This window comes from Meles meles, chromosome 5 (assembly GCF_922984935.1).
Source record: "Meles meles chromosome 5, mMelMel3.1 paternal haplotype, whole genome shotgun sequence".
Lineage (NCBI taxonomy): Eukaryota > Metazoa > Chordata > Mammalia > Carnivora > Mustelidae > Meles > Meles meles.
Window position 1 is genome coordinate 24,714,558 of NC_060070.1, and position 25,440 is coordinate 24,739,997.

General features: G+C 38.8%; 1 protein-coding gene across 1 annotated transcript in view; it reads left to right on the forward strand.

The window, feature by feature from the left end:
• The window catches only part of SEC63 (SEC63 homolog, protein translocation regulator), a 72,740-nt gene extending 47,615 nt beyond the window's left edge, over positions 1 to 25,125 (forward strand). The window contains exons 16-21 of the mRNA XM_046005500.1: positions 90 to 260; positions 4,339 to 4,497; positions 8,601 to 8,702; positions 12,705 to 12,803; positions 22,856 to 22,960; positions 24,041 to 25,125. Coding sequence (XP_045861456.1) covers positions 90 to 260; positions 4,339 to 4,497; positions 8,601 to 8,702; positions 12,705 to 12,803; positions 22,856 to 22,960; positions 24,041 to 24,184 — 780 coding nt within the window. The 3' untranslated portion in view covers positions 24,185 to 25,125. The remainder of the gene's footprint in view (positions 1 to 89; positions 261 to 4,338; positions 4,498 to 8,600; positions 8,703 to 12,704; positions 12,804 to 22,855; positions 22,961 to 24,040) is intronic.
• The last annotated feature ends 315 nt before the right edge of the window (positions 25,126 to 25,440 follow it).

Sequence of the window (25,440 nt, forward strand, 5' to 3'; positions counted from 1 at the left end):
AGCCATTTTTATCTAAAAATTACTCTGACTCCCAAATGAAACTATTGCTATAACTTCTGAGTATGTATGTGTGTTGTGATTTATGGCAGGGTGACACTAATAAGAACAGGACAAAAGGAGGATGGCAGCAGAAGAGCAAAGGACCCAAGAAAACTGCTAAATCAAAAAAAAAGAAACCGTTAAAAAAAAAACCTACACCTGTGTCCTTACCACAGTCAAAGCAACAGAAACAAAAACAGGCAAATGGAGTTGTTGGGAGTGTAAGTTTATTACTGTTATCATCATTATCTTTGGGTTATACACGAAAATGTTCAAATCCTATGTGTTTAGCTCCTCAAATTTTACATATGTATGTACCTGTGATCCCAGATTAAGACAGAAAACCTTAGCACCCTAGAAAGCTCACCTGTGTCCCTTCTCAGTCAGTGACCCCTCCGTCTATCTCCATACCTTCCAGTTCTGGCTGTTATTACCATAGATCACTTTTGCTTATTCTTAAAGTTCATTTAAGTGGAAATATGTTTGTCTTGCTTTCATTCAGCATTATGTCCGTGACACTCGTGTATTGTGTGTAGCAGCTGTACATTCTTTGTGTGTATGTGATACTCCATCTTCTGAATACACTAGTTTTTCTATCTGTTCTGCAGCTGGTGGACATTTGGGTTGTTTCTAGGTTTTGCCTATTATTGAATAAAAATGCTGTGCTTATTCATGTACATGTCGTTTGTGGACATTTCATTGTCTTGGGTATGTACCTAGCGGTGGAATAGCCGGGTCATAGTGTAAGTGTGGTAGCACACTGAAAGAGCCTGCTTTCCAAAGTTGTGCTATTCTGTATTCCTACTAGCAAAACATGAGTTTAGTTGTTCTGTATCCTCACTAATGCTTGGTTTTATCATTCTTTTTTATTATAACCACTACAGTGGGATCTGTAGTGGTATCTCTGTGTGTGTTTTTTATTTACCTGATAACTAATGACATTGAACATCTTTTCATATACTTAACCAGCCATTTCAGTGTCCTCTTTATCTATTGGGTTGTCTTATGGATTTGCAGGATTCCTTTATATACTCTGGATATGAGTCCCTTTTTACTCTCTTAATGGAAACTTTTGATGGTACTTAATTTTAAGAAAGTCTTTCATTGATTTTATGGTTAGTGCTTTTGAGTCCTGTTGACATTTCTGCCTATCAAAGATTTTAATATTTTATTTATTTATTTGAGAGAGCGAGCGACTGAGCACAAGCAGAGGGAGTGGGAGAGGGAGAAGCAAGCAAGCTCTGTGCTGAGCAGGGAGCCCAATAGGGAGTTCCATCCTGCGACCCTCAGGTCATGACCTGAACCCAAGGCAGATGCTTCATCGACTGAGCCACCGAGGTGCCCCACAGTATTGAGTCTTTTTATTCATAATCATGTTTTATCTTTATTAACTTGGATCTTCCTTAATTTTTTCTCAGCAGTGTTTTGTAATTCCCAGTGACAGAGGTATGACACATCTTTCATAAGATTTACCCTTTTGTATTGGATACTTTCTGGTGCTGTTGCAAAAAACATTAAAGGAACCCATTCTTCACTGTTTATTGCTGGTACATAAAGTTACAGTTGTCTTCTAAATATTGACCTTGTATCAGGGAATCTTGAACTGACAATATGGGTGTACTGTGTTTTATTGTGCGTCAGTTTCTTGCACTTGGCAGATACTGCATTTTTTACATACTGAAGGTTCATGGCAACCCTGTGTTGAGCAAATCTGTCAGCATCATTTTTCCAGCAACATTTGCTCACTTTGTGTTTCTGTCACATTTTGGTAATTCCCTCAGTAATGTCAGACTTTGTATTATTGTATTTGCTATGGTGATCTGTGATCAGAGATCATAGCTCGCTGAAACTCATATGATGGTTAGCATTTTTTAGCAGTAAAGTATTTTTTAATTACTTTTTTTAGACAGAATACTTTGCATGCTTAACATACTATAGTATAGTGTGAATATAACTTTTATATGTAGTAGGAAACAAAAAAAGTCATTTTGACTTTATTGCAATAATCTCTTTACTGCAGTGGTCTGGAACCGAACCTGGCATATATCCAGGGTATGCCTGTGATTCTGACCATTAGTAGGTACTTTTAGATTTTCTGTGTACACAGTCATGCCATCTGGGAATAAAGATAGTTTTACTTTTTTCTTTAATCTTTTTGCTTTTTCTTCCTTTCTTACTGTATTGGCTGAAATTTTCAGTGTAATGTTGGTTAGGCGTGAGGACGGTGGTCACCCTTGTCTTCTTGTTTATCTCCGGGAGAAAGGGAGCAAACTACTAAGGGTGATGTTAGCTACAGGGTTTTTGTAGATATTCTTTATCAGGTTTTCTGAGAATTTTTATCTTGAGCAATACTGAATTTTATTAAATGCCATCTCTTCATTTGTTGAGGTGATGGTACAATTTTTCTCCTTTCTGTAATATAGTGAATTATATTGAAGCATTTAGAAATTTTAAACTGTCCTTGCATTCCTGGAACAAATACAACGTATTATCCTTTTTCATATTTATCTAGATTTCATTATATTTGTTTAGGATTCCTACATCTATTTTATTTTATTTTTTTCCTACATCTATTTTTATGAGAGAATATTGTTTTCCTTTCTTGTAAATACCCTTGCCAGGTTTTGTATCAGGTTTATGCTGACCTCGTTAAACAAGTTAGGAAGTATTCTTTCTTTCTCTTTTTCCTGGAAGAGTCTGTATAAGATTGGGTTTGTTTCATATTTGGAAGAACTATCTAGAGAAGCCATCTGGGCTTGGAGTTTTTAAAAAGGGTTTTTAGTTTTAGAGTACACTTCTTTTTCTTCTTCTTCTTCTTCTTTTTTTTTAAAGATTTTATTCATCTACTTGACACAGAGAGACACAGGGAGAGAGGGAACACAAGCTACTGTATTACAGTAGCAGAGGGAGAAGCAGTTTTCCCGCCAAGCAGTGAACCCAGTATGGGGCTTGATCCTAGGACCCTGGGATCATGACCTGAGCTGAAGGCAGACGCTTAACGACCGAGCCACCCAGGCACCCCTGGAGTCCATTTCTTTAACAAATTCTGCTTTTTTCCTTATATCAATTTTAGTAAATTACACTTCCCAAGGAATTTGTCCATTTCTTCTAAGTTACCAAGTTTATTGACAGAGTTATTGATAATGTCCTCTCTTTGTAATTTCTTTTGGATCTGTAGTAATGTCTCTTTTATTCCCATTATTGTATTCTCTTTTTCCTTTGATCAGTCTTGCCTAATAAGTCTTCTCTCAGTTTTATTAATCTTTTCAAAGATTTGGTTTTGGTTTTGTTTAGATTTCCCTTTGCGTATCTGCCTTCTCTTAAATTGATTTCAGGTCTGTTTTATTTATTTTGAGTTTTTTTGTATTTAATTTGCTATTCTTCTTTCTTGAAATGGATTAGTAAATATTTTGTCTGGGATATTGGCTTTCCTTACTGCATTATACTGTATCAGCTATAGAAGATAATATTAAATTCTCAAAGCAGTACTTTTCTATGAGCTTTCCATTTCCTCATCTCAAATAAAATATATTGTATAAGTGGGGTGCCTGGGTGGCTCAGTTGGTTGAGTATCTGACTCTTGTTTCTGCTCAGATCGTGATCTCAGGGACACGAGAAGGAGCCCTGTATTCTCAGACTCCGCGCTCAACAGGGAGTCTGCTTGAGATTCTCTTTACCTTTGCCCCTCCCCCTCGCTCATGCCACATGCACGTGCTCACTCTCTCAAATGAATAAATAAATCGTTAATTTAAAAAAATATATATGGGGGCGCCTGGGTGGCTCAGTGGGTTAAAGCCTCTGCCTTCGGCTCAGGTCATGATCCCAGGGTCCTGGGATCGAGCCCCGCATCGGGCTCTCTGCTCAGCAGGGAACCTGCTTCCCCTCCTTTCTCTCTCTGCCTGCCTCTCTGCCTACTTGTGATCTCTGTCAAATAAATAAATAAAATCTTAAAAAAAAAAAAAATATATATATATATATATATGTATTATATATTTGATGTTTTGAAAGATGAGCCATGTTGCCATTGTGTTAGTGGTACACTTTATGCTTTAAAGATAAAATATTTTTTGTTTTACAAACATGAAAAATAACTAACAATAGACAAATAAGCCAGATGTTAAAGTCTTTAGTCTGATTACCACATATTTATAAATACGTGTGTTTCTAATTCTTTAAAATTCTGTATGAATAGTGAAATTATAATCTTGAGCTAATTGAATTATAATGACATTAAGTTAGCTTCAGGGACTCAGAATTCACTGAGATATTCAGAACTTTGTGGTTGCTTTTTTCTTTCAGGAAGCTGCAGTAAAGGAAGACGAAGAAGAAGTTTCTGACAAAGGCAGTGATTCTGAAGAAGAAGAAACCAATAGAGAATCCCAAAGTGAAAAAGATGATGGTAGTGACAGAGACTCTGATAGAGAGCAAGATGAAAAGCAGAACAAAGATGATGAAGCAGTAAGACTTATGGGTTTAAATAATTAGAATTATATGCCTCTGACAGTTACGTTTTTTGTCGTTTTTCATTTGTGTACTTGCTTGTATGTTTGTCTTAAACAATACCAGTATATTTTATAATCTTCTCTTATTTTGCAAGAATATGTTTGTGGGATGGTGGCCAGAATTATAAAGAAGAATAGTTTCTAACAAGGATTGGCTCTCTTAAATTGCCGTTAGTATAGGATGCAGATCTGAGGTGAAGTCAGTTTTGTGTCTTAGAGTAATTTTCACCATTGGAGCTGAGTCTGCAAATCAGTTAGGAAAGGTGGGTTATGGTCTAAGCAGTTACTTAGAAGAGTCTTTCAAAAGTTCCAGGTAGTGTTTAAAAATAAAGAAACATTACTGTGGACTCTAATGTCAAGAGGTTGGTTAAGGAGAAGACTAACATTTACAGAATGCCACCTTGTTTCAAGAGGTATATAAGACATTAAGGAAAGGAGGAGTCTCTAAGGGACTTATTAAGATTGTGAGGGTAGAGAGAATAGAAAAAAAAAAATCTCATGGTGTGGCATTAAGTTGCACCTGAGTTTTGGATGGGCTGTAGAAAAGAGGGTTTGGTGGACAAATAATGGGTCCTTAGAGACCTACTGCAAATTATCTGTAAACTGATCAACCTTTCCTTTGTGTTGTTCTGTTTTTTTCTGACTGGGCTAAAAGTTACCCTGTGAATTAGGAGAAAAAAGGGGATTCCCTGATGAGCCTGTGAGACACAGGTAGAGGCGAAAAAGAGGATAAAAAAGTAAAGGGCAAAGGATAAAAGTATAAGGAATTCCAGGCATGCCTTGGAGATATTACAGGCTTAGTTCCAGACCACCACAATGACACCAGCATCGCAGTAAAGAAAATCATATGAATTTCTTGATTTCCTAGTGGATATAAAAGTTACGTTTATACTATTTTGTAGTGTAGTCTAACATACATGCCTTAATTAAAACATTCTTTATTGTTAAAAAATGCTAACCATCATATGAGCTTTCAGCGAGTTGTAAACTTTTTGTTGGTGGAAACTCTTGCCTAAGTGTTGATGGCTGCTAACTCTTCAGTGGCGCTTGAAAGGTTGGTGTGACTGGGGCAGTTTTTTAAATAAGATGACAATAAAGTTTGCTGCATTGACTGTTCCCTTCACAAATGATTTCTCTGTAGCATGAGATGCTGGTGGATAGCATTTTACCCACAGTAGAACTTCCCGAATTGGAGTCAGACCTCTCAAATCCTGATGCTGCTTTATCAGCTAAGTTTCTGTCATATTCTGAATCTTTTGTTAGCATTGCAGCAGTCTTGACAGCGTCTGCACCGGGAATCGATTCCATCTCAGGAAGCCACTGTCTTTGCTCAGCCATCAGAAGCAGCTCCTCATGAGAGTAACCTTTTCTCGTGAGATGGCAGCAGTTCAGGCCCATCTGCAGGCAGCACCTCTAATTCCAGACCTCTTGCTCTTTCTACCACATCTGCAGTTTCTTCTCCCACTGGAGTCTTGAACCCCTCCAAGTCTTCTGTGAGGCTTGGAATCAGCTTCTTCCAAACTCCTCTGAATACTGATATTTGACCTCTTCCCATGAATCATAAATGTTCTTGATGGCATGTAAAAGGCTGAATGAGAAGATTTTCATTATACTTTGCTCAGATCCACCAAAGAGTCACTCACTGTGTGTGGCAGCTATCACCTTAAAAAAAGTATTTCTAAACTAGTAAGACCTGAAAGTGGTAGTTATTCTTTGGTCCATTTGCTGCAGAATGGATGCTGTGTTAGCAGGCATGCACACAGCATTAATCTCACTGTGTATCTCTGTCAGAGCTCCTGAATGACCAGGTGCATTGACAATGAGCAGTAATACTTTGAAATTTTTAGTAGTTCGTCTCAACAGTGGCTTAAAATATTCAGTAAACCATGTTGTAGACAAATGTGCTGTCCTTCAGGCTTGGTTGTTCCATTTAGAGAGCCCTTGCAGAGGAGATTCTGTGTATTTCTTAAGGGCCCTAGGATTTTCAGAAAGGTCGGTGAGTAATGGCCTTCACTGAACATCACCAGCTGCATTAGCTCCTAACAGGAGAGTCAGCCTGTCCTTTGAAGCCAGGCATTGACTTCTCTCTAGCTCTGCAAGTCCTAGATGGGATCTTCTTCCCATATAAGGCTGTTCTTCCGTTTTGAAAGTCTGTCCTGTAGTGTAGCAATCTTGGATTCTCCCAGCAGGATCCTGTGCAGAGCTTTCTGTGGCTTCTACACCCGCACTTGCTGCCTCACCTTGCCCTTTCCTGTTACGGAGACGCCTTCTTTCCTTAAACCTCATGAACCAACCTTTGCTAGCTGCAAATTTTTCTTCTGCAGCTTCCTCACCTCTCTTAGTCTTGATAGAGTTGAAGGGACAGGTCCTTGCTTTGGATTAAGTTTGGCTTAAAGAAATATTGTGGCTAGTTTGATCTTCTGTCCAGACCCCTAAAACTTTCTCCATACGTGCACTAAGGTTGTTTTGCTTTCTTATCGCTCGTGTCTTCCCTGGAGTGGCACTTTTAATTCCCTTCAAGAATTTTCCCTATGCATTCACAACTTGGCTAACTGTTTGGCACAAGAGGCCTAGCTTTCAGCCTATCTTGGCTTTCAACTTGCCTTCTTTACTTCACGAAGCTTAATCATTTCTAGCTTTTGATTTAAAGTGAGAGACTCTCAGCTCTTCCTTTCACTTGAACACTTAGAGGCTATTGTAGGGTTATTAATAGGCCTAGTTTCAATATTGTTGTATCTCAGGGAGGCCCAAGGAGAAGGGGGAGAGATGGGGAACAACCCATTGTTGTTGCAGTCAGAACACACACATTTATTGACTAAGTTTGCCATCTTACGTAAACATGGTTCGTGTTGTCCCAGACAGTTACTGTAGTACATCAAAGATCAGTGATCACAGATTACCATAGCAAATATAATAAAAAGGTTTAAAATATTGCAAGAATTACCAAAATGTAACACAGAGACTCAAAGTGAGCAAATGAGTGCTGTTGGAGAAATGGCAGCAATAGACTTGTTCAACACAGGGTTGCCACAAACCTTCATCTTGTGAAAACCACAGTATCTGCGAAGCATGCAGATGTGCAAAGTACAGTTAAGCGAGGTATGCCGTAATGTGGTGGGGAGTTTGCCATTGGGAGTGGTGGGGGAAAACAAGGATGACTTTATAGCAGTTGCTGGCCCTTGGCTGTTTTTGTACTTTGGGAATTAAATTGATTGCCAAGAAAATTAAAGCCTATTAAGGGAATTATTTCTCCAGGCGTGCTTTGAGAAAGAAGAGTTGACATACTCCTTTCTGAGTATAGTATTAGGATTAGGAGAGGTGACAGACTAGTTTCTTTAGATACCAAAAATACATTCATTCAGTTGTCAAATAATTATACAAACAGTTATTCATTATCTGTCACACGGCAAGCACTGTGTTTGATGAGAGAGGAATGCAAGCCAAATGTAAAACAGTTTCTGCCCTTGAATGATAGTAGGCTAGTGGGGAAGGCAGACATGTAAGTAAACATTAGGGTACAAAAGAGATTATGCACAGTTTATGCAAGGTACAGTGATAGCACAAAGGAGGGAATGATCCAACTCAGTTGAGGGAAATTTCTGGTATTCAGGAGCTCCTGGTTTAGGTTTTAGCAGCTCCTGAAGAAATAATAGTAGGAATTTCCCAGGTTAGAGAAAGAGAAAACAAAAATCCAAATATGGTTTAGGAGGAGTGAAACAGCTTGGTGAGAAGTGGCAAGAATAGAAAGTGCAAAATAAATGATAATAATGATAATAATAATGAAGAATAGAAAGTGCAAAGAAACAGGCAGTGACAGGAGACTGAAGAGATTGGCCCAGGTCAGATCATGACAGTGTAGTTCATACTAAAGGGCTTAGATTTGATTTATGAAATGATCTGTTGTAACAGTTTTGAGCAGGGCAATGATCACGTCTGTGGGGCTGAACTCGGTGGTAGTTAGCATTGTCAGGAATAATAGCTGGAAGAAGGATGGAAACTCTTCCGTGAGAACAACTGAAAACATACTTGATTTCAAGTGTTTGATTTTTACTTTACTAGGAGTGGCAAGAATTACAACAAAGTATACAGCGAAAGGAGAGAGCTCTCCTGGAGACCAAATCAAAGATAACACATCCTGTTTATAGTCTTTACTTTCCTGAGGTGAGTTATTCCTGTTTTCCTTACTCCATTTACTTTCTCTTTAGGTATTTTTCAGTTGCTTGTTATCCCTCTATGGTGTATACTGGCTCAGAGGGGCTAAAGATGATCCATTCTTGACAGGCCACATTTTGAAGGATACCTTTCAGTGCGAATTAGATTGAGTGAACGTGTCGTTGAATGGGGGGATTGTTAACTCTGTAAGTACTTCTGCGGTTTCCTGGGCTTCTGTCTTTTCTGTGCCTGGATGACTGGAGGTTGTGCTGGTGATTTCTCTTTAGCAGTTCAGGCAGTCTTTCAGACAAGTGCGTATTTTGTCCTCATTGTAGGACTACATGGGTTTTGTGAATCCCTCGTGTCTGTCAAGTTTTGGGTAGGAAGAAAAAAGTTCTTAAATATTTTTCTCATGGGTTTTCTCTGATGGTCCTATACTGGCCACCTGGAGCCATTACAGTTGCTCTGGCCCTCGTAATTGCCCCAGTCCATGGGAATAGCCAGTGGCTGTGGGACCAGCTAAGTTTGGTAAGAGTTGAGAGTGGCTGAGCCCCAAGCTTAGGACAGATGATCAGTGCTCTTTGTTCTCTTGTCCTTATTTGGTTTGTGCTTTTGGCCTGCTCAGCTGTGGATGTTGAGTTTTTTGTCTTTCCAGTGAACTTGGGAATTGGACGAGGTTTTGCTTTTGCCACGGTTCTGTCTATGGCCAGAGGTCAAGAACTGGTTGTCTCTTAGTTCAGGGAAGCTGACCCACAGACTGCTTCACAGCTTTGCCATAGCACCTCCTGCTCAGCACTCGTGTTTGGCAGGTGATTTCATGTATAAATCTGCTTTCTGCTTTAGAATGTCAATCCAGAGTTGCTGGGGGCTGCTGAAGGCAAAATTCCCAAGTAATTTGGCTTTCCTAATAATAAAGGAATGGCTCTGCACAGACTGTTGTTTTGACTTGGAAAGAAGTCAGCCCAGGATTCCACGTTAACGCGCTTGCTGATCTTCTGGCGTGTCCTGAGCTCTAGCCCATCTGTTAAAGGCATTTTGCCCATTGCAGTAGTAACCTGCCAACCCCAAGACTTCCGAAGTCAAGCAAGTGAATTCCACTCATTGATTGGCTTTAAAAGTGCCATGGGATGTTATAAGCTGCATAATTTGTGCCCTTACAACAGACAGTTCATTTTAGAGTGTGCTTAGCTAATAAGCAAAACGTTCATTCACTGCCTTAGAACATTAGACTTGAAAATGCCTTTTTCTGATTTAAGCTACAACTGCACTGTAAACATCTCAAAGTACCATTTATCAGATAAAATTTATTTAGGATTTTCCTAACACTACCTGTCTACCTTCCATGTACCTACCAGACTACCCTAACAGCCTCACTACTCACTTAAATTGCTTTAAGTTTTATGATTATAATTGACTTACATGTTACTGAAACTCATTCAATGGTGAGGAATCTCACCCAGCAGAAAAACCCAGCATAACTCATGCTACAGCGTATTTTCCACTTTTACTATGTGCATCAAAGAGTCTGTGCTTAAATACAATGCCATGGATTGATATTCACTAGCTTCTTAATAAATATTCTTGAATGAATCTCATTTTAATCAAGTAACCTGGGAGATCAGAGGGAAAGACATTCTCTTAGTGAAGAGGTAAAGAAGAATTGCACATTCTTGAGTGCTTCTTATATTACATATAAGTTCTGGTAATGAGATTTCAGACAATGAAATGCCAGAACTAAAATGATTGAGGTGTCTACCTTATTTCATTAATAATCATGATTATCATTTTTTAAGAAGATTTTTTTATTTAATTGACAGAGCGGGCTTGTACACACAAGCCGCGGGAGGGGCAGAGAAGTAGGCTCCCGGCTGAGCAGGGAGCCCAAGACAGGATGATGCGGTGCTCGATCCCAGGATCCTGGGATCATGACCTGAGCCAAAGGCAGATGCTTAAGGACTGAGCTGCCCAGGCGCCCCCATGATTATTATTTATCATGATCAGTGTTCTAGACATTGTAACATTGCTTGTATTATCTCAGTTCATCCTCACAACACGTCCCGAGTTAGGCACTCTTCATTTAAACAGAAAAGAAAAGTGACATTTAGAGAAGTGAAATACTCCAGGTCTGTGTGGCTTTGAAACAGGCATTGGCTAAACTACAGCCTGCAGACAAGTCAGCCTCCCTGCCTGTTTTCTGAATGACATTTTATTGGAGCACCGTCACACTCATTGTGTTCGTGTTACTGTGGTGGAGTTGAGTAGTGGTGACTCAGACTCTGGCCTGCTTTGAGTCCATTATGTTTTTACCCACTTTGTGTGTGCAACACATGGAGACAAACACACATATATACACGTGTATCTATTGTGGTAGTCCCCCTCAGGTTAAGCAGAAGTTAGATTAAACATGTACTTCTGACTTACTTATTCTGCTTATTAATGTTGTTGTAGTGCTTTGAAGTTTACAAGAGTTTTTAGTTGACCTTAGTGTAGCATTCTTAGAAAGATAATCAAATTTTAATGTCTTGTGGATAAAATAAAATAGAAAGTGTGAGTGATTTTGGCTTAAAAAGACATTTTCTGGGGGCGCCTGGGTGGCTCAGTGGGTTAAAGCCTCTGCCTTCGGCTCGGGTCATGATCTCAGGGTCCTGGGATCGAGCCCCGCATCAGGCTCTCTGCTCCGCGGGGAGCCTGCTTCCTCCTCTCTCTCTCTCTGCCTGCCTCTCTGCCTAGTTGTGATTTCTCTCTGTCAAATAAATATTAAAAAAAAAAAAAATTTTCTGTATGATACTGTTTTCAGTAAAAAGTTATTTTTTTTAACTTTCTTTTGGATAGTTGAAAATTTAGAACTGTCTAGTGTTGTTTTGGTTGAGTTCTTTAAGTCATTTTAGAAAACTGTCTTCCGGGGCGCCTGGGTGGCTCAGTGGGTTAAAGCCTCTGCCTTCGGCTCAGGTCACGATCCCAGGGTCCTGGGATCGAGCCCCGCATCAGGCTCTCTACTCAGCGGGGACCCCGCTTCCTCCTCTCTCTCTGCCTGCCTCTCTGCCTACTTGTGATCTCTGTCTGTCAAATAAATAAAATCTTTTAAAAAAATTTTTAAAAAAAGCTGTCTTCCCTGACCAATTCTTTTTTTTTTTTTTTTTAAAGCTTTTTATTTATTTGACACAGAGAAATCACAAGTAGGCAGAGAGAGGAGGAAGCAGGCTCCCCGCTGAGCAGAGAGCCTGATGCAGGGCTCGATCCCAGGACCCTGAGATCATGACCTGAGCCGAAGGCAGAGGCTTAACCTACTGAGCCACCCAGGCACCCTTCCCTGACCAATTCTTAAGCAGCAGATACGAAGAGATGACTGAACAGTTACAGATGTGTCCCGCATAGCAGTACTCACTAAGCACATTGAAGCTTGGTGCTTCCAGACTATGTGGACTTCTGTGGCAGTTTCTTTACTGACCTCTTTTTCTATCTCTAATCTTTTATGAGGTTCTACTAAAAATGCTGCACTTATTAAAATCATGTGCAGTGAAAAGTATAGATAGACTTTTAAATCTGAGATGCTCTATTATGAGTGATATATTTTAATGATTTCTGATTTGGTTGCCCAAGTCCCTTCCACTCCTACTTTCTGGCTTTTGCTTCTTACTAGGCAGGATTACCAAGATTATTTGCTAGATGATATTGTAGTGTGGTTTATAATGTTTTATTTTTTAGGCTGTCTTTTGTCATTTAAGGCTAATACAGGGGATTTTAATACAGAGGGCCATCATTAGGGTTTTCTAAGGGGCCATTTGAAACCCCCAAATTACATGGAGAATTCTTTTGGACAGCAGATCTACAAATGGTGAAGAATGATTTATTCATTCAGTAAATATTAAATATCTACTTTGTACCAGGCACTGTATCTATGCTGGAAATAATGTGGTGATAAAACCAGAACAATACGTCTAAGAAGAGACAAGGCAGAACAGTTATTTCTCTAGTTCTTTCTGATAACATAAACTTTTTTTTTCTTTGCAGGAAAAACAAGAATGGTGGTGGCTTTATATTGCAGATAGGAAGGAACAGACGTTAATATCTATGCCATATCATGTGTGTACACTAAAAGATACAGAAGAGGTAATTATCCAACAACACTATTTCAGTTTTTACAAATATATGGTATCTCACCATCGTGCTTCTTCATAAAGTCTTTCTTAGAAGTCAGCTTATCATATTTGGCTTATTGTATTTTATTTGTTTAGGCACATTTTATAACTGTTCTCTAGTGTCTTTCGGGAGAGGCCGATTAGAAATTTATACAGTGTTGTTAAAGATAGGCAACTTATTTTTGGGAGTTTTCACTGTTAGTGTCTGAGAACATACGCCTTTTGTTCTCCTGTCCAGGACTTAATTGTATTTTACAAAAATTTATGATTTTTATCCTCATTGGATTAGTGCTAAGATAAATATCTTCAGTCTTAAAAACAAATTTAAGAACTGGTAATTAGATTTTTAGAATGGAATTTTTGATTATGTGGGGTTATTCATTGTTAATGTCATCACTACTGTATCATTGTGATGAGCACATTTTATCTGTTTATCTTGTTTTTCTTGATTATTTCATGCTTCTTCTCTAGAAAGAGCAAGGGTTTTTTGAATTTCAAGATAGTTCTGTGATACTGATTTTTAATCTAAAAGTATTTTTCCTCTTTTATAACCAAGTAGTAAATGTATGAAGTAGTTTGTTGTTGTTTATTTGATACATAGAGTTAGTGTTAACTTAAAGGGTATTTCTTGGATAGAGCAGTTATATTACTATTTTTTAAATTTAAGTTTTACCTATTTTTGAGCAGATAATAAATTCACCTAGTTAATATTTCATAAGATACACAAAAGTGCACCCATTGAAACATCCCTCTCAGTCACCCATTTTCCTTCCTGGAGGCCAATGATGTTAAACAAAATTTTTGTCTATTCTTCATGTAATACTGTATAGAAATTACAAGGAAATACACATACGTATTTTCTCCAATATTGTATACAAAATAGCATACACCTTACTTTTTTCTCTCATCTTTTATTTTAAAAAGTTTCAAACCTATAGAAATGTTGCAAGCATACTATTATGAACTCCCATATCCTTCATCTATACTGATCAGTTAACATTTTGCCTTATATTTAAGATAGTTTAATATCTTCCTCTGCATGTGTGCCTGTAGACATCATGACATTGTAACCCTAAATACTTAAACATGTATCTCCTAAGAACAAAGTCCATCTCCTACATAAGCCCAATAAAATTACTCTATTCAGGAAATTTAACATTGATATGGTATTTATCTAATGTGCAGTCCATATTCAGATTTTCTTAATTATTTCACTAATGTGAAATAATAGTTTTTGTTTTGTTTTCAAAATTCAGGATCCATTCAAGGATCATGCATTGCATTTGGTTGTCAGTCTTCTTTATTCTAGAACTCTTGGTGTTTTGTTTTTAAATTTTTCATGCCATCAAAATTTTTGAAGAGTCCAGGCAAAATATTTTGTAGAATACCCACCAGTTTAATTTCTCTCATTGGTTACTCATGCTTATATTCATCTTAAATATTTTTGGCAAAAATACTACATAAGTGATACAACCTTCTTATAGGGGACATTATATCATTTTGCCCCACACTGGTGAGACAGTGGTTAGACATTTAATTAGGGCTTTTCTCTACTATAAAAGGTATTTTTTTCCTCTAATCATTCAGGTAATACTTGGGCACTATGTTAATATTCTCTACTAGTCTTTTATCTGCTCATTTTAATATACATTGATGGTTCTTGCCTTAATCACTTTTTACTATGCTACTTATACTCAGTGTAAGTGTAAATTTTGTATCTCAGGAGTGAAACTGAACATCTTCCAGTGTATTTGAATTGTACTTACTTTTATGTCTGTTTTTGACCATTGTTCATTTTTGTTGAGTTATTGGTCTTTTAATTGGTTTGGGGAATTGTTTTAAGTGTTGCATCCCTTTGTGATACTTGTTGCAAATACTTCTCCCCAGTTTGTTTTACTACTGCAGTTTTTACCAAGGGAAAGTACAAACATTATTTATTTGGGTTTTTTTGGTAGTGTGATTTAGTAATTTTATCTTTTACAATTTCTGGGTTTTATGGTATATTTAGAAAGTTAAATTGTGAGATTAATGTTAAAAAACAATATTCCCATGAATTTTTTTTAGTTCATTTTTCCTAGTTGTTTTTTTTTAATATATAACCTTGCCTACAAAATCTGGATTTTGGAGATTGGAGACAGATCACCAGAACATCCAAATGCCATCTTAATAACTTATTCTTCCTTTGTGTGAGTGGAAACGAAATTTTTTCCTCAAGTTTTTATTTTAAACACCTGGTGCTCATCACAAGTGCACTTCTTAAACCCCGTCACCTTTTCACCCATTCCCTGCCCACCTCCTCCGATAACCACTGGTTCTCTGTAGTGGAGAGTCTGTTTCCTGGTTTGTCTTTCTCTCTTTTTTTCTCCCTTTGCTCATTTATTTTGCTCCTTAAATTTCACATATGAGTGAAGTCTTATGGTGTTGTCTCTCTCTCTGACTGACTCATTTCACTTAGCATTATATGCTCTAGCTCTATCCATGTCATTGCAAATGGCAAGATTTCATTCTTTTGTTGTGGCTGAGTAATAGTGCATTGTATGTATGTGTATACCCCATCTTTATCCAGTCATCAGTTGATGGATATTTGGTCTGCTTCCATAATTTGGCGATTGTAAATGCTGCTGTAAATACAGGGGTGCATGTATCTCCTTGAGTTAGTGGTTTTTGTTTTTTTTCCTTTTAAGATTTATTTATTTTACAGAGCAAGAGAGAGTAAGGGGAGGGGCATAGGGAGAGGGAGAGAGAATCCCAGGCAGACTCTCTGCTGAGCACAGAGCCCAACATGGGGCTTGTTCCATGACCCTGAGACCATGACCTGAGCCGAAACCAAGTCAGATGCTCAACTGACTAGCCACCCAGGTGCCCCTGAATTAGTGTTTTTGTACTTTTTGGGTAAATACCAAGTAATATGATTGCTAGATTGTAGGGTGCTTCTGTTTTTAACTTTTTGAAGAACCTCAGTGGTGTTTTTCCCAGTGGCTGCACCCGTTTGTAGCCCACCAACAGTGCAAGAGGGTTCTGTTTTCTTCATATCCTTAGCAATACCAGTTGTTTCTTACGTTTTTGATTTTAGCCATTCTCACAGGTGTGAGGTGATATCTCATTGTAGTTTTGACCAGTGTGTCCCTGATAAGTCATGTTGAGCATCTGTTCATATGTCTGTTGACCATCTGTATGGCTTTTTTGAAGCAATGTTCATGACTGCACCACGGTCGATACATCCAGCTACATCCGTTCAGCCATCTCTCACCAAAATGACTAGGAGGAGGAATGCCCAACAGAAGAAAAATTCAGAGGCTGGGCCTTCTGCAACAGAGCTAATGGCTATCGACATAGACAGTATGTCAGAAGGGGAATTCAGGCTAACAATTATCCAGGCAATAGCTAGATTGGAGAGAGCCATGGATGACAAAATGGAATTGATTAGGGCAGAACTGAAAGCCACCAGGGATGATGTTCACAATGTTAGGGCAGAACTGAAAGCCACCAGGGATGATGATCACAATGTTCTCAATGAGTTCGAATCTAATCTAAATTCTCTAAAAGCTAACTGAGACAGAAGATAGAATTAGTGATCTAGAGGACAAACAGAGAGAAAGGATCAGGAAGAAGCCTGGAACAAACAGTTTAGAAGACACGAAAACAGAATTAGGGAAATAAATGATGCCATGAAACGTTCCAATGTCAGAATTATTGGAATCCCTGAAGGGGAGGAGAAAGAAAGAAGTCTAGAAGATATAGTGGAACAAATTCTCCATGAAAATTTTCCCAATCTCGTGAATGGAACCAGCGTTCATGTATTAGAGGCAGAACGGTCTCCCCCCAAGATTATAGATTCTAAAAAAACATCAAGGCACCTAATAGTAAAATTGAGAAATCATAATTGTAGATACAATCTCTTGAAAGCTGCTAGGACGAAGAGGCTCCTTACATACAGAGGAAAGCCCATCAGAATAACATCAGACCTGTCCACAGAAACGTGGCAAGCCAGAAAGGGCTGGCAAGATATATTCAGGGCACTAAATGAGAAGAACATGCAGCCAAGAATACTTTACCCAGCAAGACTGACATTCAAAATGGATGGAGAGATAAAGAGTTTCCAAGACCGGCAAGGCTTAAAAGAGTATGCGACCACCAAGCCAACACTGCAGGAAATATTAAGGGGAGGGTTCTATAAAAGGAAAAATCCCCAGAATATCACTGAACAGAAATATGGAGACAATCTACAGAAAGAAAGACTTCAGGGGTAACACGATGTCAATAAAAACGTATCTATCAATAATCACTCTCAATGTGAATGGCCTAAATGCGCCCATAAAACGACACAGGGTTGCAGATTGGATAAAACAACAGGACCCATCCACATGTTGTCTACAAGAGACCCATTTCGAACCTAAGGATACACCCAGACTGAAAGTGAAGGGATGGAGAAGCATCTTTCATGCCAATGGGCCTCAAAAGAAGGCCAGAGCAGCGATTCTCATATCAGATAAATTAGATTTTAAACTAAAGACTGTAGTCAGAGATACAGAAGGACACTACATAATTCTTAAAGGGACTATCCACCAAGATGATCTAACAATTGTAAATATCTATGCCCCCAATATGGGAGCAGCCAATTACATAAGAAAACTATTAATCAAGATAAAGAGTCCTATTGATATGAATACATTAATAGTAGGAGATCTTAACACACCTCTCTCAGTAATAGACAGATCATCCAAGTAGAAAATCAATAAAGAAACAAGAGCATTGAATGACACATTGGACCAGATGGACCTCATAGATATAGACAGAGCATTCCACCCTAAAACAACAGAATACTCATTCTTCTCAAGTGCACATGGAACCTTCTCTTTTGTCCATTTTAATTGGAATACTTGTTTTTTGCATATTGAGTTTTGTAAGTTCTTTATATATTTGGATACTGGTCCCCCCTCCCTTTTTTTTAAGATTTACTTATTTGAGAGAAGAGGGGGAGAGAGCAGGAGGAGGAGCAGAGGGAGAAGGGAGAGAAGCAGACTGCTGAGTGAGGAGCCTGATACAGAGCTCAGTCCCATGACCCTGAGATCATGACCTGAGCCAAAATCAAGAGTTAGACACTTAATCAGTTGAACCATCCAGGTGCCCCACTGGTTACTAACCCTTTATCAGATAAATCATTTGCATATATTTTCTCCCATTCCGTAGGTTTTTGTTGATTGTTGACTATACAGAAGCTTTTTTATTGTGATGATGTCCCAATAGTTTATTTTTGCTTTTGTTTTCCTTGCCTCAGGAGACCTATCTAGAAAATAGTTTCTATGGCCAATGTCAAAGAAGATATTGCCTGTCCTCTCTTCTAGGACTCTTGTGGTTTCAAGTGTTACATTTAGGTCTTTAATCCATCTGAATTTATTTTTATATGTAGGGTAAGAAAGTGGTCCAGGTTCTTTGGGCGCGTTGCCCTCCAAAACCATTTGTTGAAGAGACTGTCTTTTTCCCACCAGACACTCTTTCCTGCTTTGTTGAAGATGAATTGACCATATAGTTGTGGGTTTAATGTAGAGATTTTCTGTTCTGTTCCATTGATCTATGTGTCTGTTTCTGTGCCAGTACCATACTGTTTTGATCACTTCAGCTTTGTAATATAACTTGAACTCTGGAATTGTGATGTCTCCAGCTTTGCTTTGGGTACTCAGGGTCTTTGTGGGTCCATATAAATTTTAGGATTATTTGTTCTGGTTCTGGAAAAATGCTGTTGGTATTTTGGTAGGGATAGCATTGAATGTGTAGATTGCTTTGGGTAGTATAAACATTGTAACAATATTTGTTCTTCCAATCCAGGAGCCTAGAATGTCTTTCCATTTCTTTATGTCTTCAGTTTCTTTCATCAGTGCTTTATAATTTTCAGAGTATAGGAATAAACGTCTTTGGTTAGATTTATTCCTGGGTATTTTACTGCTTTTGATACAGTTGTAAGTGGGATTGATTCCTTCATTTCTCTTTCTGCTGCTTCATTTTTCTGTGCATTGATATTGTAGCCTGCGACTTTATCAGTTCTGGCAGTTTTTTGATGGAGTCTTTTGGGTTTTCTATGTATAGTATGATGTCATCGGCACAAACTGAAAGATTTCTTTCTGTCTTACCAATTTGGATGCCTTTTATTTTTTTCTGTTGTCTGATTGCTATAGCTAGGACTTCCGGTACTATGTTGAATAAAAGTGATGAGAGTAGACATCCTTGTCTTCTTCACGTTAGGGGCAAGGCTCTCAGTCTTAGTCCATTGAGGATGGTGCTAGCATTGGGGTTTTGCATATATGGCTGGCCTTTATTATGTTGAGGTATGTTCCCTCTATACCTACTTTATTGAGGTTTTTTTTTGGGTTTTGTGTAGTTTTGTTTTTAAGTAGGCTCCCCACCCAGCCCAGAGCCCAGTGCGGGACTTGAACTCATGACCCTGAGCTGAGAACAGGAGTCAGACATTTAACTGACTGAGCCACTCTGGTGCCCCTTGTTGAGGGTTTTTATCATGAATGGATGTTTTACTTTGTCAGATGTGATTTCTGTGTCTATTGGAAAGATCGTATGGCTTTTATCCTTTCTCTTATTAATGTGATGTATCACATTGGCTTGAGAATATTGAACCAACCTTGCAACCTAAGAAAAAAATCCCACTTCATCATGGTGAATGATTTTTTAATGTATTATTAGATTCATTTTGCTAGTATTTTATTGAGGATTTTTGCTTCTTTTCATTAGAAGTATTGGCCTGTAGTTCTCTTTTTTGTGTTCTTTCTTTCTTTTTTTTTTTTTTAAAGATTTTATTTATTTATTTGACAGACAGAGATCACAAGTAGGCAGAGGGGCAGGCAGAGAGAGAGGAGGAAACAGGCTCCCTGCAGAGCAGAGAGCCCGATGTGGGGCTTGATCCAGGACACTGAGATCAATGACCTGAGCCGAAGGCAGAGGCTTTAACCCGCTGAGCCACCCAGGTGCCCCTTGTGTGTTATTTTCATTTGGTTTTGATATGAGGGTAATGCTGTCCTCCTGGAATGAATTTGGAAGTTTCCCGTCCTTTCTATTTTTTGGAATTGTTTGAGAATAGGTAGTAACTCTTCTTTATGTTTAGTAGAAATCTGGTCCTGGACTTGTTTTTTGATTACTGATTCAGTTTCTTTGCTGGCTGTCATTCTGTTCAAGTTTTCTTATTTCTTCCTGTTTTAGTTTTGGTGGGCTATATGGCTCTAGGAACTCATCCATTTTTTCTAGGTTGTCCAATTTGTTGGCACATAGTTTTTCATAATAATCTCTCATAATTGTATTTCTGTGGTGGTGGTTGTTAATTTCTCCTCCTCCATTTGCAATTTTATGTATTTGGGTCTTTTTCTTGATAACTGGGTAACGGTTTATCAGTTTCATGGTGTGTTTTTTGTTTTGTTTTTTTTTTTTAAGGACCAACTCTTGGTTTCATTGATCTGTTTATTGTTTTCTTTAGTCTTCTGGGTCATTAATTTGTTCCTCTGCTGCTTCCACCCTGCCATTCATTCCATCAAGTGTGTCTAATTTTTTCATTGAGCTCCTTATCTCTGCTATGTTATTCCTTATCTCTGTGTTAATGGTCTCACTGATGTCTTGCACTCTTCACTCAAGCCGAGTGAGTATCCTTATGATCATTGCTTTAGGTTCTCTACCAGGCATGTTCCTTACATCTGTTTTGCGTAGATCTTCTGCTATGGCCTCGTCCTTTTCTTTCTTTTAGGAGAGATTCCTCTGTCTTCTCATTTTGTCTGTGTCTGTGTGTAGGAAGGTCAGCTATGTCTCCTGTTCTTGAGAGTAATGGCTTTACTTAGAGGAAGTCCTGTAGTGCTCTACAGTGTAGTGTCCCTTGTTCCCTAGGGCCTGGTGCTTCAGAGAGTGTCTCCAGTGCGTGCTGTGTGGGCTTTGCTTTTGTGTTCTGGCTGCTTTATTTTTCAGGCCACTTGTCTGCAGAGGGTCCCTTTGCCTCTCGGTGGGCAATGTTTGGTCCCTGGCCTGAATGTGGCAAGTTTTAACTAGGTGTGTTCTGGTCTGCTTGTGAAAGTCCTGTTGCCACCACCATGGGAACTGAGGCCCTGTCTTGGGGCCCACTGTGCTGGGATTGAGGCCAGTGTGACTGGGAGGGGTGGTTCCACTGGAGTACAGGTGGTGGTGGTGGGGGGCTTGGTGTAAGCAAGTTAGGTAGTGAGTATCGGCCCATCGCTTCTTCCTGCAGGTGGCCCTGTCTTATGCTGAGGGGTGAGGGTGGGGGTAATGGCCCCAGAGGGGTCTCTCTCTGGTGCCCTCTGAGATGAGCGAATACTCTCCCCACTGTGTGCCCCATGCGCTTCTCAGGTCGCTGTTACCATGCTATATGTCCATGGACCATTTGCCCTGCCTTTTCTCCGAGAGCAGCCCCAGTGCCCACTGAACTCTCCCAGAGCCAAGCATGCTGACCTTTAAAACTCCAGGCTTGGGGCGCCTGGATGGTTCAGTCGGTTAAGTGTCTGCCTTAGGCTCAGGTCATGATCCCAGAGTCCTGGGATTGAGCCCCATGTCCTGCTTTCTGCTCAGCAGGAGCCTGCTTCCCCTCTCCCTGTTGCTCCCCCCTGCTTGTACTCTCTCTCTCTACCAAATAAATAAATAAAAATCTTTATAAAAGGAATAAATAAAGCTCCAGGCTTTAAGCCCTGCTGGTTGCAAGAATTCACGAAATTTGGGCTCTCTTGCTCTCTAAGCCCATTGCTGTGGGAATTCCTTTTCCTCGTGCACTCCCCTGTGTGCTAGGTTGTCTCATGCCCTTCTCTCCAACTGCAGCTCCCTCCCTACCACAGTGGCCACCATCCATTTCTCTTCCAAACTGTGTCTCCACACTTCCTACCTTCTTCGACATGGCTTCTTCTCTCTCTCTCTCTCTCTCTCTCTCTCTCTCACAGCCCTTAGCTGTTTGATTGCCACGGTATTTAGAATGATTAGATGGTATCTAGTTATGTTCATGCGATGTTTTGAGCCTAGGATTCTCCTACTTCCCTGCCATCTTCTTTCCCTGGAATTGAAATTTTGAAGAGTTTGTAACTCTTTGTGTATGAAGCTTATGATTTAAAAGGAAATAAGTACCTTATTGACATTTTAAGGCACTCGGCATGTTTTTAAAAAATTTCTTTTATTTGAGTATAGTTGACATACAATGTTACATTAATTTCAAGTCTATAACAGTGATTCAGCTTCTCTGTTTGTTATACTATGTTCACAATGAATATAGCTGTAGCTACTATCTGTCACCATACAGTGCTATTACAATATTACTGACTCGTTTTCTATGCTGTACCTTTTGGTTACATGACTTATTAATTCCATAACTGGAAGCCTGTATTTCCCATTCCCCTTCACCCATTTTGCTCATCCCCTCATCCCCTCCAGCATTCCCTCTGTCAACCATCAGTTTCTTCTCTGTATTTGTAGATCAGATTCTGTTTTTTGTTTGTTTATTCATTTGTTTTGTTTTTAGAGTCCACATCTGAGTGAGATCATGTGGTTATTTCCAGCACTGGGCATTTGTGAAGGAAAAACTCATTTCTGTGTGTTTCTCATTTATTCACACTACTGTCACACAACACTTTTGACACCACGTGTGTGGGTTTTTCCCCGCACCCAGCAGTTGTTTCTCACACCAGCTGAGTGTCCTGCATCGTAGCTCAATGCCATGCCGGCACTATATATCTGGAGTTAGCATCAGATCCCACAGGGTGAGGGCTCAGGTCCTCAAGACTCCACCCCCCAACCTCTCACCACGTGCTTCAGCTGCCAGTTGCAAGTCTCAAGTTGCCTATACTTCTGACCAGCTGGCTATGAATCGGGGTTCCCGTGATCCCCTCCTTGAGTCTGATAATTTGCTAGAATGGCTCATAGAACTCAGAGAAACACATCTACTAGTTTATTATTAAAGATTATAGTAAAAGACCTAGATGATGTTCTTTCTTCCATTTCTCAAAATACGGATTTTAAGTGCTGTTTTTTTTCTTCTAGGTAGAACTGAAGTTTCCTGCACCAGGCAAGCCTGGAAATTATCAGTATACAGTGTTTCTGAGATCAGACTCCTATATGGGTTTGGATCAGATTAAACCCTTGAAGGTAAGAATAGTGACTCTTCAATAAATATGGTTGCCTGTTTGAATGCATGCTTAATATACTAGGAAAGCATTTCTGGATCTGAAATGTAGAATAATAGAGGGAAAAAGATGTCCTCTCATACTTTGTATATGATACACTCAGGGGTCTACTCTTTAAATAATAAACTGAACTTGTTGAGTTAAAGGAGCATAATGCTTTAGAACCTTGAGTATAAATTATTAGACTGATGGAGAATATTAAATATAGATTACTTAATTGATGCTCCTAATGTCCTCTGATATGCTATGACTTTACAGGGCCTCATCAACTGGGTTCTGGGTTTTTGTTTTTGGTTTTTTTGTATGTTTGTTTTTTAGAAAAGTACACATATTTTCCCACAGATTCTGTTGGAGTGTTTATTAGTTTTTGAGATTAGTTTGTTTTTAATCATCTTATACACTTTGTTTAAGTATTATCTAAAGCACGTTCCTGTCAGTGTTTACCAGTTTCACTTGAAACCGTAAAAGGCCTTCTGTTGTGTAAACACTGTGTTGGAGTATTGTTGCCTGGCGCACTGGAGTCCCAAAGTAAAGGGAGCCGGGAGAGGCAGGCCTGTGTTTTCCCGCAAGGGTGCCGGATTTCTTTCCATTGCTTATAGAATTTTACTTTATGAGTATGGAGGCTGCAAAATACTTTTTTGAAAGTCACACTTGAGTTTTTCTTGTCTCGGCAGACTTATGAAGACATCAGACGTACTAAGACATAACTCAGTGTTCTTGCTCAAGAATCACAATTAATCTTTCATTGTACAGAGTAAATAGTGCAGCTTCTATAGAGTTAGAATGTCAAACCGTATTAGAAATTTGACTATATTCGTATGTTAGTAGATTACCTTTTTATTTCTGGGACGAATATCTATTTTAAATAAATATGTTAAATTTGGAGTTAACAACCATTTATAGTCTATTTCTTTATAATTGCTGTGGTCAAAGAAAACCTTTTCTATCTATCAGATAAATATCTGATAATATCTTTATATTTATCTGAATAATCAGATATTTCCCCAAATTTCTGATGTCTGCATTTAATTCTTCTTTGTAGTTGGAAGTTCATGAGGCTAAACCTGTACCAGAAAATCACCCGCAGTGGGATACAGCAATAGAGGGGGATGAAGACCAGGAGGACAGCGAGGGCTTTGAAGATAGCTTTGAGGAGGAGGAAGAAGAGGAGGAAGATGATGACTAAGCCGTGCTCTGAGTGGACCACAGTATTTGCAGCTCTTTGCTGTTTTGGAAGTGTATAATAAACCAGAAACAGTGTGGAACTGATGTTGAGGGAGGTTTTAGTTCTTTACTAGAAATGGGTGCATAATATAACTAGGCCGTGGGGAAGCCTTGGTACAGTCTGAAAAACGCTTCAGGCTTGTTAAAGCCTTTCAGGAATGGGATGGTGCATTTATTTCATCGGCAAATGATAATAAACCCTTTGTTATAACTGTCCAGAGTGTGGGCTGTGTATTATCTGATCAATTTATGGTCCCAGTAAAAGTAAAGGTACATGAAAACCAGTCTATAAGTGAGCAGTTTTTCTTTGTTTAGCTTTAGTTTTCAGCAAACATTAAAGTGTGATAAACACCACACAAATATTTTAAGTAACATCTGCTCGTTTTAATCTTTTGATAAGCTCTGTCATTCATTTATTGACATTTTGCAGTGATACAAGACTGTTTATAACAGCTCCATTCATAGCTTTAAACTTTTTATTTTTACCTGTCTTGGTCATAAGTTGGCATTCTGTCACATTCCACATAATATAGAGGGCTACATTGGGGATTTTCCTTTTCTTAATTGCCCAGAGTTATCAGACAGATTATAAACATGGCTTTTAATGGCTTAAAACATTTTTAAGCCTCTATTTTAGCAGATCAGTGCAGGATCTAATTCTTTTTATAAGCTATAGGTCTAAAAACGATTGTGGGACCATATGTTCTCTGATGTTGGTGACTCATGTTATTAAACCTTTTTTAAAAGGTTCACTATAAAAGCTGAAATACATTCTTAGCTTTTAATCTACCTGACTCAGAAGCCTTTTAAGGAAAAAAAAAAAAAAACGTAACATGCAAAGGAGGCATCTTTTTGTATTCATTTTGGACTCCTGTCAATAAAATAGAAGTTTGACTCATTTTACGTTTGTAATGGTGTGTGTCTTTTTACTTCCAGGGAAAGGATATAATAGGATAATTCGCTCTTTTATTTTCAACTAAAAATTTAATAATGTACATTACTGCAGAAGTGATCGCTATTTCTGTATGGTATAGAGAAACCCACGTGTGGGAGGAATTTCCCCCTTACCCACTGCAGCCCAGAAGGATAGTGCTTATAAAGAGTAGAAGTGTATACATGATGAATATTTTTATCACGAGATACTGAAAAGGCATATGTCTGTAATATTACAGGACTGATTGTAATAATCCTCCCCTATCAAGAGCTCCGTAGGCCAAA